The sequence below is a fragment of the Dinoponera quadriceps genome, unplaced genomic scaffold, assembly GCF_001313825.1.
Source record: "Dinoponera quadriceps isolate SergipeBrazil2010 unplaced genomic scaffold, ASM131382v1 scaffold5230, whole genome shotgun sequence".
NCBI classification, from domain to species: Eukaryota; Metazoa; Arthropoda; class Insecta; order Hymenoptera; family Formicidae; genus Dinoponera; species Dinoponera quadriceps.
In genome coordinates this window covers 115,663-131,092 of record NW_014559346.1, presented here as the reverse complement: position 1 = coordinate 131,092, position 15,430 = coordinate 115,663, and the positions used below count along the sequence as shown (strand labels likewise).

At 39.4% G+C, this 15,430-nt stretch overlaps 3 protein-coding genes across 5 annotated transcripts in view; 2 read left to right on the top strand and 1 right to left on the bottom strand.

Moving 5' to 3' along the window:
- Positions 1-190: 190 nt before the first annotated feature.
- Positions 191-7,648, top strand: LOC106750339 (lipopolysaccharide-induced tumor necrosis factor-alpha factor homolog). Of its 2 annotated transcripts, none has more exons than XM_014630639.1 (4): positions 191-323; positions 6,042-6,149; positions 6,717-6,858; positions 7,277-7,648. In XM_014630639.1, exons 2-4 carry the CDS (start codon positions 6,062-6,064, stop codon positions 7,377-7,379), a joined length of 333 nt encoding a protein of 110 aa, XP_014486125.1. In that variant the 5' UTR covers positions 191-323; positions 6,042-6,061; the 3' UTR covers positions 7,380-7,648. The 2 variants fall into 2 exon arrangements, with proteins under 2 accessions (XP_014486125.1, XP_014486126.1); XM_014630640.1 differs by lacking the exon at positions 191-323 and adding an exon at positions 1,783-2,678.
- Positions 7,649-9,402: 1,754 nt separating this feature from the next.
- On the bottom strand, positions 9,403-11,198 carry LOC106750337 (nucleoside diphosphate kinase). The gene is made up of 3 exons (XM_014630631.1): positions 10,965-11,198; positions 10,211-10,312; positions 9,403-9,826 (listed from the first exon to the last, which is right to left on the bottom strand). The coding sequence occupies exons 1-3, from the start codon at positions 11,142-11,144 to the stop codon at positions 9,596-9,598; spliced, it is 513 nt and encodes a 170-aa protein (XP_014486117.1). The 5' UTR covers positions 11,145-11,198; the 3' UTR covers positions 9,403-9,595.
- Positions 11,199-12,421: 1,223 nt separating this feature from the next.
- LOC106750329 (UDP-N-acetylglucosamine--peptide N-acetylglucosaminyltransferase 110 kDa subunit) overlaps positions 12,422-15,430 on the top strand; it is a 22,514-nt gene continuing 19,505 nt past the window's right edge. The window contains exon 1 of one of the 2 annotated variants that reach the window (XM_014630602.1): positions 12,422-12,774. In XM_014630602.1, coding sequence (XP_014486088.1) covers positions 12,666-12,774 — 109 coding nt within the window. In that variant the 5' untranslated portion in view covers positions 12,422-12,665. Of the gene's footprint in view, positions 12,775-13,455; positions 15,402-15,430 lie in introns of those variants that run through there. The other variant, XM_014630601.1, reaches the window with a different exon arrangement.

The following is a 15,430-nucleotide window of genomic DNA, read 5'->3' as shown; positions in this document are numbered from 1 at the left end:
CGTTCGCGACACGTCAGCACTGACACACCGACACGCCGACTCTCTTGAGCTTTCCTCCCGAGCTCTCCGGTTGCCGGTCGTTTTCGTCCGCGGCGCCGGTGTCTGATGTTCCTTCTCTCATTCGCCCGTTACTCCCATTCCCGTACTCCCACCCATGACTAAAGTGCGCCGTTAAGAAACCGGTGCGTGCAGTTGACGGAACATCCACATGCAACGGAAAGCAACGACGGCCGGTCCGGTAGTCCGTTTTTGGTGTCGCTACGCGAGCATTGGTGCACCGACCGTTCCTCGACGCGCTTGATACATCGCGTTTGGCGCAACAGGTATGTACCTGCCTATTAATAGACGAGACCGGGCACACGAACTAGCGATCGACTGCGTTTCCCTGAACGAAAGGGGAAACGCGAAACATTCGTGAATCGACGAAAAGACGGAAACAAAGAAATTTCCCCTCACAAAGAAATTTATATTTTTTAATTTTTTTTTAACTTGTCGCCTAAGCTAAGTGATTAATTACTCATTTTGTGTATATGAAATATCGTTGTTCGTGATGATTACATTTTTATTGGGCTCGCAGTGATCCCGGATATTTCAATGCTCAGAGTTGCAGTGAGATTAAATACCGTCATTAATACGAGTACTTGAATGCTGATGCATAATAGTGCAACAGTGATGTAATACTCCTGTGGAAGTTTAAAATATACTGAAAATTGCTGAATTCGTAGTGATTAAATGTTGAGGAAGCAGCGGAAGGTACGGCAGATAATAAGCATAAATCAAGTGATCCGGTGGCAGAAGCTCCAGGGTACCTGGTTGCTGACCCTTACGGAAAAATATCATTGGCTGCGATAAATTGGCTAGTAATATTCTTCTGCAAGGGAACTAAATAGCCCAGGTTTGAAGACCGTCTTGCGTCTGTATTTCTTCTTTGCTCTTCCTCCTTCCTTTCTTCTTTTTCCATTACTTTCTCATTTTATTATATTATTATCAATCAAGAAAACGCAATCTTTTTACGCATATAATTTGAAATAAATCAACTGATGATCAAGTATTGGCCAAATAGTTACTGAAACACCGCCATTAGTCACCGTAGATTCCTTGGTAATTCCGGTAATAAATTTCTGCAAGGGCCGAGAAATCGGCGGAGTTCTCAGACAGAAGAAAGTCGGATCCATCGCGGTCTAGTCCGATCGACGTTGATGGGACACTCGAGTGCACAACCGACCGTCACTTATTTCATTATTACCGTTATTACACCCAATAACCCGTATTCTGGGACGTGCGAACAAGTCAAATTATTAGTAACTCTGAATAGGAATTTTGTTATAAATACGCGTGATCATCGATTTTTTTTTTTTAATAGGGCACCGCTACCACCGCATTAGGAATGTTCACATTTCTCGTATAATTAGCGCGCTAAGTTGTAAGCGCGTTCAAAATACGAGCCATAGATTCTACAGCCACCCTATAAGCGCGTAATATCCCTAGAATATTATATGAATATTATTCAATATTAAAATGACATTCTTATAATATTCTAAGAATATTATGTAATATTTGTTAATATTACAAGAATGTTCCATTGATGTTGTATGTCCACTTCACATAATATTCTTGACATATTATAAGAATGTTCTTAGAATATTTAAAAAACATATAATATTACAATAATATTAAATAATATTAGTAGAATATTATTAGAATATTACGTCTGATATTCTAAGAATATGCCCGGAATATTACTTAATATTAAATAACATTACGTGCTTATAGGACGTGTAGCACAGGATGTTCCCAAATCACGTAGAAGAATGTATCACGTAGGATGCCCTGGGGACAGGCGTTTCAGAACTGAATACTGAGTACATCCCGGAAACGTTCTCAGAACATTTGCTCCGTTTTAGTATTTCAGATATCGTTTTCGGGAAATGATAGTTATCACGTAAACGTTTCATATAAATTCCACTAAAATAGATAATTCCTCTGTTCTTTCAAATGGGTTAATAAACAACGCGAGGGAGATAACAGATAACCGGATAAAAAGGCAGATAAAGTCTCTCGAAGCTGGACACGTTGTGGGCGTATGTATAGAGCGATTATCGGCATTCGGTGAAGGTTCCTGATTTCGAATCGGCGATGATATAATTTGTACGGGTATACCCCGCCGGTGCCGTCATTCTATTTTTACGAGCGACCCAATCAACATGGGCGAGAAAAAAAGCGGCGAGAGGCGCGAGGCTTATTAAAAAAGATCGTGAGTCAAGAAGACTGCAGGCGGGACGAAACGGATGTGGGAAACTCGAAATCGAACCTGTGCCGTCGCCTTAGCGTCGACTGAAGGCCAAGAGGCGCGCGATAAAAACGTTCGGCGTATCAGTTATCTCTCACTGTGAATTGCGCTCAGCGATATATCGGAGGCGGGCTGTTTACTTTTCCTGGATGTCGATAGGATCGATCACTCGAGGGACACATCACGTGAGTGAGTGCCATTATGCGTTCCGAGAATGAAAAATATTTTGACACGTGCACAGGGGGGAGTGGGGGGAGTGGAGGGGACGGGCAGATTCCACGGAGATGGGACGGAATACAAAGGACTGCATATTAAGCCGCCCGAGTGCATCATCAGAGAATTAATTTTTCTTTCTCGTCGCGAGTGCTCCTTCATCCGTCGTAATCCAGTAAGCAGGAAACGTTAAGTCAATCTTTCGAATATTGATGGATTTTATGCGGATTTTATGGACAATTTGACGTAATATTTCATGTGTTTTTAAACTGTTACATGATGTAATATTATAGTCTTAAATATTGAAGTCATTGTGTAGAAACATTATTTTCCACGTTTAATCAAATATGGTTCAAATATGGTTCACATCCTATAGGCGTGTAATGTTATTTAACCCCTTGACATACAATGACGTCCGGGAGACGTCATTCATTCCACATACCATTGTAGACTTTGATATCTCCGAGGCGTCAAGAACTCTCTTCGGTGATGCACTGCAGTATATTATTAGATTATTCAATTATTTCACTTGTGATTACTCAATTGTTTCACAAGCTTGCACATAACTGTTTATTGAGCAAAAATAAATAGTATTTTTCGGACGCATCAAATTCTGTTTTATTTGTATGTCAAGGGGTTAATATTAAGCAATATTCCGGGCATATTCTTAGAATATCAGATGTAATGTTCCAATAATATTCTAGCAATATTGTTTAATATATTATTGTTAAATTATGTGTTTTTTAATATTCAACTCTATGTGTGTATGTACAGAATATTTGAGATCACCCCTTTTATATCGAAGGGAAGTGGTTTTTAATCTTCTCTGCTGATCTCTCTCTCTCTCTCTCTCTCTCTCTCTGTGTGGGTACGGCATATACAAAGATTAAAATCCCACGGTTCGTTACTCCCGCAGTATTTAACGGTTTAATTAATTAAAGGGATGCTAAGCATATACATGCTAAGAATATTATGTTTGAAATGGACATATAACTAACATTAATAGAACATTCCTGTAACATTAAAAAAATATTACATAACATTCTTAGAATATTACAGGAATATCATTTTAACATCGAATAACATTCATATAATATTCTAGGAATATTGCGCGCTTATAGAGAATGACGTTGTATGCAACATTAAGTACCAGATACTTGAAAACGTTGCATGTTTTATCAATTAGTAAACGTTGTATCAATTTCTCGTTTACTGGGATAACATTGTTTGGCACTCGTGTTGGCTTTGAATCTCGTACGAGGCACGCTCCGTGTTACGCGCTTCATGGCGCACGTTTAAATTTATCCTCACGCCGCGCTTATATTATCAGTACTTCTGCTGCAGCAAAGAAACATCAATGAGAGGAAATTGAGAAAGAGAGAGAGAGAGAGAGCGCCGGTCAAAATGAAGAGATTCCTCGCATTCCTCGCGCGGCGTCGGGCGTTTCCACCTTCGCAGAAACGAGACGGCATTGCACACGCGCGCGTACACGTGTCGTGTGCATCAGAAAAAAATAGAAAAAGAACAAAAGTAACGCACACATGTACTTCACAATAAAGTAAATACGTCAGCACTCGACGATCGCGATCTGCGGTTAAAATGAGTAATGACGCAATTAAACTTCTCGTTATCTTTATACACGCCGAGCTGATGTGGCATTGAAATTCGCGCGAAATATATGAATCATAAGTTTTATGTGTACAGCCAGTCACGAAAAGATTTGCACCTTTCCTTTCTCAGTCTCGCATCTCTTATTCAATAGGGGAACTTACCTCCTGAGAATGATTAATGAGCAAATTCTCCCATCGGACGCAGGATGCGTTGCGAAACTTACGAGCGAAAAGTGTCGCTACCTTTTTGCGATTGTCCGTGTGCTTACAGTTTACAAATGATAGCACAATTTTTTGGGACGCTTTTTATTAAAGATGGAAAATAGCAAATGAAACATAAACATTACGGAAATTGTTCAAACTGAAATGTTATTCGGCATTAATGTACGATACAGTGCGATCTAAAATGACTTGAGTGGCTACACGAACATCACGATTGTTTCCTTCTTTGTTTTCACACGCTATATTAATTCAGTTCGAATATCATCATTTCCTTCGCACGCTCAACTTTTAACTTCTTTTCCTCTCTTATTCCTCTCCTTCCACTTTTAATAAAAAAATATCCCAAAAATCTGTACTCTCATTTATAAACTTTAAGCAAAAATAGGTCTCTTCGTAACACTCCGGACGCGCGCGCGCGAGGTATTCACGATAAAATTCGTTAATTAATTTAGCTCGTAATCGAAAAATTGTCCTTATTTATCAGTTGTCCGATATGTCTATTCGATTCTATTTGTTCCGTCAAGGTTACGAGAAACATCGAATAAGCTCCACGATAAGAGGAGATTACAAGATATCGCGTAAAAATGTTGTGGCATTAATCCTGCGAACACTGCGGAACGGCGATAAGATAATCCGCAAGTCGCTCGAACTTGATTTGTGCGGACGCGTAGTATACGCGTTGTGCAAATGTTATAAACGCGATGCCCGTGACTGGTACTGGTTTTGCAGAGCAGCATATGCCGATCGTGAGAGAGAGAGAAAGAGAGGGGGACGAGAAATTTTTCCACCGAGACATCGGATGACAACTCACATGGAGAAAACAATTTTGCTGGAATAGCAAAATTCTGTTTATATAGTGATAGGAAAAAAAAGTTTATTTGGACGGTAGAAAGATTTGCTGGGAGAATATCGATTGTTATTTGCTAGATACACGGACAGCAAAATAATTTGGCTGTGCCAACTAAATTTCATTGTTGTCGCAATGACATCTTGCTACAACAGCAAAATTATTTTTTCCCTGTAACAAATATTTTTACTGTCACTATATTAACAGACAACTACGCTGTTCCAGCGAGACTTGTCTTCCCCATGCGGGTAGAACCGAAAATCACGATATCATCAAAACGATATCAAAATAACGGAGAAATAATTGGATTGTAATCGAAAAGCGAATTTTTATTTAACCTTTCTTGTTATTTTTGTCATTATTTTGACATTATCCTTTCTTCTGCCCTTCGAGGATCGATCGTAACGCCAGAATAAAATTTCGTTTCGTCGCCGTGCAACACAGCGGGAAACGCCACGCGTGTGGAAAACGCGCGAAAAAGCGTTCTACGCTCTGTTTAAGATGACCGCCGAAAGGTCAACGGAAGGAGGTGTTTTTGGTCGTCCCACAAGGTCATTCGAATGTATTCAATCGTCCCGTGAAATATCCGTCATCATCGGCCTTCAAAATCGGCAATCTTATTCCCCGCGCGCGATTCTATTTTTATCCAACCGACAAAGAATTCTGCGCCCACGACGTCATCGATTCGACTCCAAGTTTCCTACACTTCTGATCCGCTTTTTTGCCCTTATCTGTTCCTGCACGACCTCGGCAACTCAGCTAACGAAATAATCGTACGAGGTCGTGCGTGTGCGAAACGTTTCCGCTCGTTTCCTTCCGCACGAAATTGTAACGTTTCTCGCCACTTTTCTGTTGCTAGCTGGACGATAAACAACAACAATGGACAAAAACGCACATCCGCCACCACCGGGTTTCGCGCCACCACCCCCTTATGACGCGCAGCAGCAGCAGCAGCAGGCACAGCCACGTAAATATAAATAATCAGCGATTTCCCAGTCGAAGAAATCAAGTTTTCGGCGAGCATATATTGAAGCGTCCGGTAAACCGCGTGGAAAAATATTCCAAGCCTGACATAAGTGACCGCGTAGCTTGTCGGAAGTTGACTGATTCACGCTATAAGTAATATTATTTAATATTAAGTAATATTCCGGGCATATTCTTAGAATATTAGACATAATATTCTGATAATATTCCGGTAATATTATTTAATATTAATATTTCTGGAATATTAACAGATTAACAGATAAAAATGTTTTATATTTAAAAAATGTTATATATATATATATATATACATTTCTATATTATTTTACTTTTTTAAATATTCTAAGAACATTTTGTATAATATGCCAAGAATATTACGTTAAGTGGACATATAACATCAATAGAACATTCCTATAATATTAAAAAAATATTACATAACATTCTTAGAATATTATAAGAATATTATTTTAATATTTATATAACATTCTAGGAATATTAGATGCTTAATTTTCAGAATATCTGGCTAATAAAATGCGACTCGATATGATTGCAGAAATGATCGTTGTGACAGGAGGATTCGGCCCCGAAACGCAACGCATGACCTGTCCGCAGTGTCATGCTAATATATCCACACGGGTAGAAACCGAATCGAACACGAAGACACACATAATGGCGATTCTTCTCTGCGTCTTCTTGTAAGATCTTATGAAGCGCAAGTTATGATGGCGCGATTAATTAAGACTCCCGGTGATTATTCAAATTAAAGGAAAATCCGGACATATTTACAAGCGTGCTGAATTACGAATGCCGTTTTATGCACATATTCTTTTATTTCCACGTATGCCGTAAAGGCCTGTAAAGGTCTTTGCAACGCTAGGCAACAGGAACAGAGAATAACACAGGCAATAGATTTCCAACCGTCCTATCGGAAACCGTGTATAAATGCACAGCAATTTGACACGGTTTCCGATAGATTGCAAATCTACTGCCTGTGTCATTCTTTATTCCTGTTGCCTGTTATTGTGCAAGGATGTCGCTTATGACGAAGCTAATATGACCGCAGCTATTACTACTCTGGAGCTTAACATAGTTCCGGTTTTTTCTCTTTTACAGCTGCTGGTGCTGCGCACCGTGTCCTTACTGCATAGACAGCTGCTTGGTTAAGAAGCATTACTGTCCATCCTGCGGCGCTTACCTCGGGTCGTGTGACAATTAATACATCATAATTGCATTAAAATACAAAGGAGAGATTGCAGCACCGCGTTACCGTCGATTGAGCTGCACATTGCGCACGGCTGATGTTGTGTTTTGATAACGCGCGCATCGCACGAATAAAAATACCGTGCAGTTGTTACGTTCACGCGTAAGAGACCATGAGTTTCGTTTCTCCTGTACATAATATCCCTATAAGCGTGTAATATTATATAATGTTACATAATTCTGGGCATATTCTTGAAATATTAGACATAATATTATATAATAATATTCTGGTAATATTATTTAATATTAAGTAATATTTCTGGAATATTAATAAATGGTTATATGTCCATCCCTCTAATAATATTAAAAAAATAATATTATTAATATAATATAAATAATGTTATTGTAATATTATATATTTGTTAAATGTCCAACTCTATGTATATATATAGTATATATAACTGTANATTTGTATAATATGCCAAGAATATATGTTAAGTGGACATATATAACATCAATCAATAAAATCAATAGAATATATTCCTATATTAAAAAATACTATACAACATTCCTAGAATATTATAAAAATAAAATATTATTTTAATATTTAATAATAATCGTATAATATTCTAGGAATATTACGCGCTTATAGGGATATAAATTTACACAAAGATCGATGTGTATGTACACAATTTTCTTTCCTTATTTTCTTATATATATAACGATTAATCGAAACGATTAATCGATAATGAAAATTGAATGTGAGTCGTTCGTATATTATTCGCAAAATTTGATGTAAATGCGGGCATAGTAGAAATAATTATTTTCATATAGCGCGATACAGAGACATTTCATTTTTTGTAATACATGTGATCTTGTTTCGTAAATGAAGCACTGTTACAGAAAGTATTGTCACGTACTTGATCTATAGGATTACATTTATACATTTTTTACTAACAAATATATGTAAGTACGCAACTGTGTAACATTATTTCATTATTGTGTCCTATATTTATAAGGATATATTAGGCCCACTATATTTTATCTTGTTAACAACTTTTTTTTAGTACTTCTACTGCTTCTGAATGTATTGTCCGGTAATAAGAATCAAAATATTAATACAACAAAACTTTTAAGAATTTATGAACAAAAGTTGTCGGTATTCTTTAAACTAAATTGTAAATTACAATTAACAAACACAATTAGAGAAAGAAAATTAATGGGAAGGAAAATACAGAAGAAATACATTAATCTATTATATCAAGATATTTTTGGATAAACTGAACTTATATTTGTAAAAATCACCTTTTACAACTTTGGTTGCACCAATAGTAGCATTTAATAACAATGTGATTTATTTTCGATAGTTCACTTCCCATACAAGTTGTAAAATGTTATTTAGTTTCTATATGAATGTTATAAAATAAACTATAGAAACTAAATGTCACTAAGTAATTCTTTCTTATATTTCCACGGCAGCTTTCTTTTTCCTTTTTATATTATTTAATATGTTTCGGTAGTTTATTTTTTTTTTCTGAAAACTGTTTTTGTTTTATAAATATCTCGGCAGCTATTTTTTTCATTTTCTCACAGTAGCTTATTATTTATTTTCTGAACTATTCTTTTTCATAAACTTCGATAGCAACCTTTTCAATTTTTCACGGCAGTTATTTCTTTTTTTTCCCAGTTTCTTTTATTTTCCCAGGACAGTTTATTTTTTCATGAAGCTTGTTTTTTTATTTGTTGAACTGTTCTTTTTTATTTCAATAGTTACTTTTTAATTTTTCACAACAGCTCCTGTTTTTTTTTATTTTTTCACGGCAGCTTATTTTTTAAGTTTTTTATTGTTTTCTTTTGTGAACTTCGACAGTTACTTTTTTAATTTTTAACAATGTATTTATTTTTTTATCTTTTACAATACTTCTTTATGAATTTCGGCAGTTTATTTTTTTAAATTTTTTACAATATTTTTTTATGATTTTCGGCAGCTTATTTTTACTTTATCTATTTTGAGGACAGGGTTCCTCATCTTCTTCTGATGGAGTTTGACAATTTATTTATTCTTAACAAGTTTCTCGGTAGATATTTTCAAACAAACGTCAGTCACACCTTCAGTAGTTTGAATCGCCTACCCAAAGTTCTGGTAATGCGGGCTGAGGAATACTCTCTAATGAGATGGATTTGTAAAGAGACGGCATCATCTTCTGGAGGAATCGTCACGTGCACGGATCTTTACTCGTAAATCCAATTGTCGGATGCATGCGTCCAGTTGATCACTTCCTTCTCTCCGAACCAAAGATCAATCTCTTTTATGGCAGACCCGACGGAATCAGAGCCGTGAATGATGTTACGGCCGATATGTATGCAATAGTCGCCACGGATGGTGCCGGGAGCCGAATCCATCGGATTTGTCTCGCCCAGCATCACGCGACCCGTTTTTACAATGTTCAAACCTTCCCAGACCTTCAATGGAGTGAACGATTTTATTAAAAGAAAATTACGTCACTACAAAAACTCATGCATTTTATTTAAGCATTTCTGATTTTTGCTCCCGAACGGTATAAATTTGCTGGAGATTGTTTAAGTTGTAAGTTTTGTGCAATAAAGAAGATGAGAAAAGAAAATAATAATACAAGAGCGTCAGGAGTCATAGAGCGTGGAGTTTATAGTGGCATAATAAAGTAAAAAAATGCTTTCTATCCAAATATCATCTTAAGATAGATTTAATCAATTAATAAGGTTTCACTACAGAGAGATCTTATTGTATATTCATAGTCTACATAAGACACTCATAAGTCACACATACATGTTTATACATTCAAAAAGTTGATTGCAATGTGAGCTTACCATCGCTACGACTGGTCCTGAGCTCATGTACTTGACCAAACCAGGGAAGAAGGGCTTCGTTGCCAGATCGGCATAGTGTTTCTTCAGATGTTCCTCAGTAGGCTACAACATGCCAGAAAGAAAAAAGTAATAAAACAATTTTTGAAATATTAGATATCGTGAAATTTACCAAATTAAACTGAAAATCGCGTTTATCAATGAAATGAGGGTGAATTGAGAGAGTATTTCAGCAAAATATTTCCATCAGGGTGGCCTTTTATTCTGGTTCTGTGATTCTAAAGTTATATCTTAGAGACTTATAATGATTGAAAGATAATCTGATTTTATCAGTTTGACTTTGAATAGAGATGTCAACGTCAAATGAAAGTCAATTTAATTCTTTTTGTTAACGGAATCATATAGTTTTCTTAACACAAATCGATTTCTCTGTTTATTCTACGTATAAAAGTATTACAGTAAGATCATCGAAAATTGAATACTTTTTGAGATATTTTATTTCTTATTTCTGATATTTTCCAGCACAAAATATGAAATGTATCTTAAAGTATTCACTTTTCAATAATATTACCTAGGTACTTTATACATATATATTATATATATATATATACATATATATATATGTATATATATCTCTCTCTTTGTCTTTGTCTCTTTCTTTTACAGAGGGCCACGTGGCGCGCTCGCGAATCTTGGCATCGATCTCCGTCGCGTTCGTACGCGAGTGGAGCGAGAAATCGCGTGAACGGCCGCTTACCCAAACCATCTTCGTCGCCAAGAGCTTGAAGCCTTTCTCCTCGAAGCGCTGGATGATCTTACCGACCAGGCCGCGCTGCACGCCGTCCGGCTTGACTAGGATTAAGGTGCGCTCCTTGTTATCCGCCATAACTGATTTACAGATGATCTGCAATAAGATTGAGACCGAGCACAAAACCATGCGGTGCCGACGAACCGCGAAGGAATGAGACCGAGGCGACGGGAAACCGCGGCGAGTCTCGCCGGAGGTGGGGGCGGTGGTAGTGACGTCGTAATGCGTCGTCGGAGATTTTCACCGGTGCCCTTCGCACGTCAAGATGGCGAAGCGATCAGGGCTGTACGAGTGAAGGGAAGAGAGAGATCAGACGCATCGGTGTGCCGACATCACAAACGGACGGAGCGGCTCCACTCTGTCGGTGCCGATTGATCGAATAACGAATATTAAGGGCATTCTACAATGTGCCGTGAATGCCCCCGTCACCGAAGATGTCACGAAATAACAATAATGACAACCATTAGTTACGAATTGCTATCTTAAGTTGCGGTGAGATGTTAGGGTCACTCTACATTAGCGTCAGTCCACAATAGGTATTTTAAACTTTAAGCCGAAGAAATTGACCAATCCCAGTCGAGTGTGAAGAGAATAATTGACGAACTGTGATCAATCAACTTTTTAAGGCTTAAAATATCTATTGTAGACCGACATTTAAGGTACATTCTTTTATTCCCAAAAGATGTAGCTGAATGTATCTCGTGATGCATCAAGATTTCACTTTTTAAAGTTACTAGCTAGGAACATTATTGTTCCTAGAAATCACATTCTCCTATTGGCTATCGAATCGTCGTCACAAAATTCTTTTGACTTTATTTATATAATAAAACAATTGGTATTGCAATACATTTGAAATAACTACAATTATAAATATGCATAGAATTTAATATTTAAAAAATATATAATATTACAATACCATTAAATTAGATTATTTTTTTAATATTATCAGGAGTAGACATATAATCATCTATTACTAATATTCCAGAAATATTACTTCATATTAAATAATATTACTAGAACATTATTAAAATATTACGTCTATTCTAAGAATATGTCCGGAATATTACTTAATATTAAATAATATCACGCGCTTATAGAGACAGAGAGCAAGAAACGAGACACAAGGAGCACATTGTAGACCGAGCTGTAGCCACTCGGGAAACGACGAATCAAATCGGGAGGATTCATTTAACGTTCGCAACAACGTGAACGCCATTCTATCTTTACTTAACATCCAGCGAGAAATAAAGATAGAATGATGTTTGCGTCTTTGCGAGTGTTAAGTGGAACCCGCCTATCACGTTCGTCCCTTCGCTCTGTGCGTCTCTCTCTCTCCGCTCCTCGCACCACTGTCTGTCTCCGTCACCGATGCCGAGCAGTCGCGCGAACCGCCGAGGACAGCCGAGCGTGACTCTTTAGTTTCCGGCGGCTTCCGCGAAGGGTACGTAATGGCGCGCGCGAGAAAATTGCGATACGGGTGCACGTAGAGATATCGATCATCTTCGACCTCCGAGAGAAGAATTCGCGCGTCTACGCCGAGCGAGTTGAACCGGAAGACGCGCGTCCCATCAGTCCAATTCCCGCACCCCGTTCCCGCGTGTGCGTTCCTCGCGTCTTCGTTCCGTTCTCACACCGTCGACCACGGCCGCCATGCAGGCGCAACAGCAACCGCAGCAGCAACAGCAACAGGGCCACCCGCAGATAGCGGGCACCGGCGTGATATTGAAGATGAACGAGATCCAGCAGCTGTCTAACGTTGGTACGTTCACACTTGTGTCGTCCTTCGGGACTTCCGACTTAGCACCAGACACCCTTGACCTTTCGAGCTCTGCGTTCTCTGCTGAGCTTCATCCGGTTCTCTCTTGTCATTTCCTCGCGATCATTCGTGATACTCGCAGAAATTCAAATAAATTTGTGTCGTTTTTTATATACATTTTGTCGTGTCTGCCCGTTTCTCTTTCTCTCTCTCTCCCCCTCTCCCTCTCTCTTTCTTCTCCGGAGCTGGAGAGAGTATATTTGCTTGAAGTGCACATAATGCAGCCGAGTGTAGCTGGAGAGGGCAGCTTGTATGTACGGAATATTTTTTCGTTTCGCGCACGCAGATGGTATAGCAGAGTGTAAGCGAGCAGGTGCAATTTCGACTGCCGAGGAGAAAGAGGGACGGTAATTGGTCACGTTTCGGAAAACACGAGCACAGTGTAATTGGTTGTGCAACGGTTGAGTAATTCGTCAACATAATTGGTCGAAATTTAGGGATTTAACAGTGATAACCACTGACCACACGCTGATTTGTTTATGTTTGCCAAACGCAGCCATTGATATGTATCGCAGTCGTAAGGTGTAAAATTTAAGAAATTGACCAATCATAATTGATTTTTTTTCTATATCTTGGTTTCGATTGTGATTGGTCAATTTTTTAAGCTTAGGGCTTGAAGCATCTATTGTAGACCGGAACTAAGGCAGGGTCTACAATGACAATTTAAGGCATAAGCCTTAAGAAATTGACCAATCACAGTCGAATTATAGAAGAAAAATCAATTATGATTGGTCAGCTTTTTAAAACTTACACCTTAAATTCTCACCGTAGACCCCTCTTTACGAGATAAAAATAGTATTAAACAACTAACTTTAGCGGCGAATTAATAAGTTTTTAATCGCCCGCTCATCGTCGTGGCCTCCGATTCTCTCCGGATTCGTTTCCGCCGCGACGGACTCGTGCGTTTGACACACACGGTATTACCTCTCATTTCGCCTCGTGGACTTTGTCTTCACGCCGACCGGGTGTACAAAAAAAGGGGGCGTAGATAAACGCTTTCAGTCGGCGTTTCATTTCGATCGGGCGCGCCAAAAAAAACACACATCGTGTGATGTGAAAGTATTCCTTTTTTTTTCCTGGTTTTTTTCATAAACACACCGTTACACCGCGTGCGCCATCAGCCGCGTATGCTTTTGTCACCCCTCCTTCTATAGCAGGTATCCCCCTCCTCACTCCCGGCACCCTCTCATTTACTACTTCCTCCCTTTTGGTTGAACACGACAATGGAATATTCCACTGGGTACCTATTCCATCTGCTCTCTGCACTCAGAGGGGAGATCTCTCCCATCCCCCCTCCCTTTCCTTCTGTCCCCCCTCACCCCTCTTTATCGTTATAGCTTCTCCCGTTTTGATTCTTTGTGAGGCAGGAGCGTAAGCAGCGTTGTGTTCATCGAGAAAACTCGGCGACCCGAGTGTGTGCGTGCACAGTCGTTGTTCGGGTTTTCAAAAAAAAAAAATAGCGATCAAGGTGCGAATGAAAATATACCCGAGACCTTTGACGGAACGCTTAGATAAAACTGAATTCAGTTTCGTGGATTCGTGAGAAACCTTGGCTGATCTTTGTGTTGAGACGCCGCTTCTTGCCGCGTCGAGATTTTTCACGGAACGCTCGATTTTTCACGAGAATCTCTAAGCAACGTTCGCAGAACAGTTTGAATCAGTTTTTATATTTAAAATTGTCTTAAATATATTTTGAGAAACTTCTTAGCCGATAAAACGATCGGTACGAATGCTGTACAGATTATTTTACTGGCTGTAGAAATATTTAAAGGTATGTTTAACATGGTTTTTAAGTATAAGAACGGGTTGTGAGCAAGTTTTCGATGCAGTTTAGAATGTGGCCAATGAAAAACTTATCGAGTTGTTCGTATAAGATCGCAGGGATTCTGACTAAATCGACGAAGAATATTACGAGTTAGCCGCCTATAAACGAAATCATGAATTCTCTGAGATGACAAAAGACCCTCACCGGCCGGTCGCGCGCGTAGATACGCTCCTGCACGGTTTCCCTCGGTCTCTCCGTCTCCGCCCGTGTCGACGCGCGACGCGTCAGTCCGCTATAGCGTCGGCCAATCGGCTCGTCCGCGCTTCCTGCTCTCTTTCTCTCTCTCTCTCTCTCTCTTCGTGGCCAGGAGGAAGGGTGAAAAAGTGATCTAGGTAGGCTGTACTGCGGTGAGGCTCGAAACGTAACTAGGCGGACGGAAAACTAGTAGACTAGTGTTCGTGGACGGAACGTGAAACTGTATATCGGACGAAACTGAGGACACGAGGAGAGAGGTGAAAAGTGCGGCCGATCGAAGATAATAAGTCCGAGAAGGAGAGTCCTTGTGCTATCGTCCTGGCAAGCGTGTCGCGAATAACAGCCGAGATGAGTGTGCACGTCGCCGAGAAGAAGGGCAACTGCGCGCTGAAAGGCGGCAACGGGTCACTGATCGCGACCATCGAGAACGAGGACGGCGACTGGCAAAATGGACAGAATCTCCTGGTGGTCACGCAGGAGGCCCCACCGGGCAAGGAGATGATGGGCTTCGCCGACAATCAGAGCATCAACGTGGCCATCGACACTTACTGTTCGTACCTCCCTCCCCCCCCCCCCCCC

Excerpts from the sequence above, each read along its gene's own strand:
- LOC106750339 (XM_014630639.1), top strand. The coding sequence starts at position 6,062 with ATGGACAAAAACGCACATCCGCCACCACCGGGTTTCGCGCCACCACCC. Across the intron at positions 6,150-6,716 it reads GCAGCAGCAGGCACAGCCAC|AAATGATCGTTGTGACAGGA; the intron begins GTAAATATAAAT and ends ATATGATTGCAG. Across the intron at positions 6,859-7,276 it reads ATTCTTCTCTGCGTCTTCTT|CTGCTGGTGCTGCGCACCGT; the intron begins GTAAGATCTTAT and ends TCTCTTTTACAG.
- LOC106750337 (XM_014630631.1), bottom strand. The coding sequence starts at position 11,144 with ATGGTTTTGTGCTCGGTCTCAATCTTATTGCAGATCATCTGTAAATCA. Across the intron at positions 10,313-10,964 it reads TGGCGACGAAGATGGTTTGG|CCTACTGAGGAACATCTGAA; the intron begins GTAAGCGGCCGT and ends GGCATGTTGTAG. Across the intron at positions 9,827-10,210 it reads CAGGACCAGTCGTAGCGATG|GTCTGGGAAGGTTTGAACAT; the intron begins GTAAGCTCACAT and ends ACTCCATTGAAG.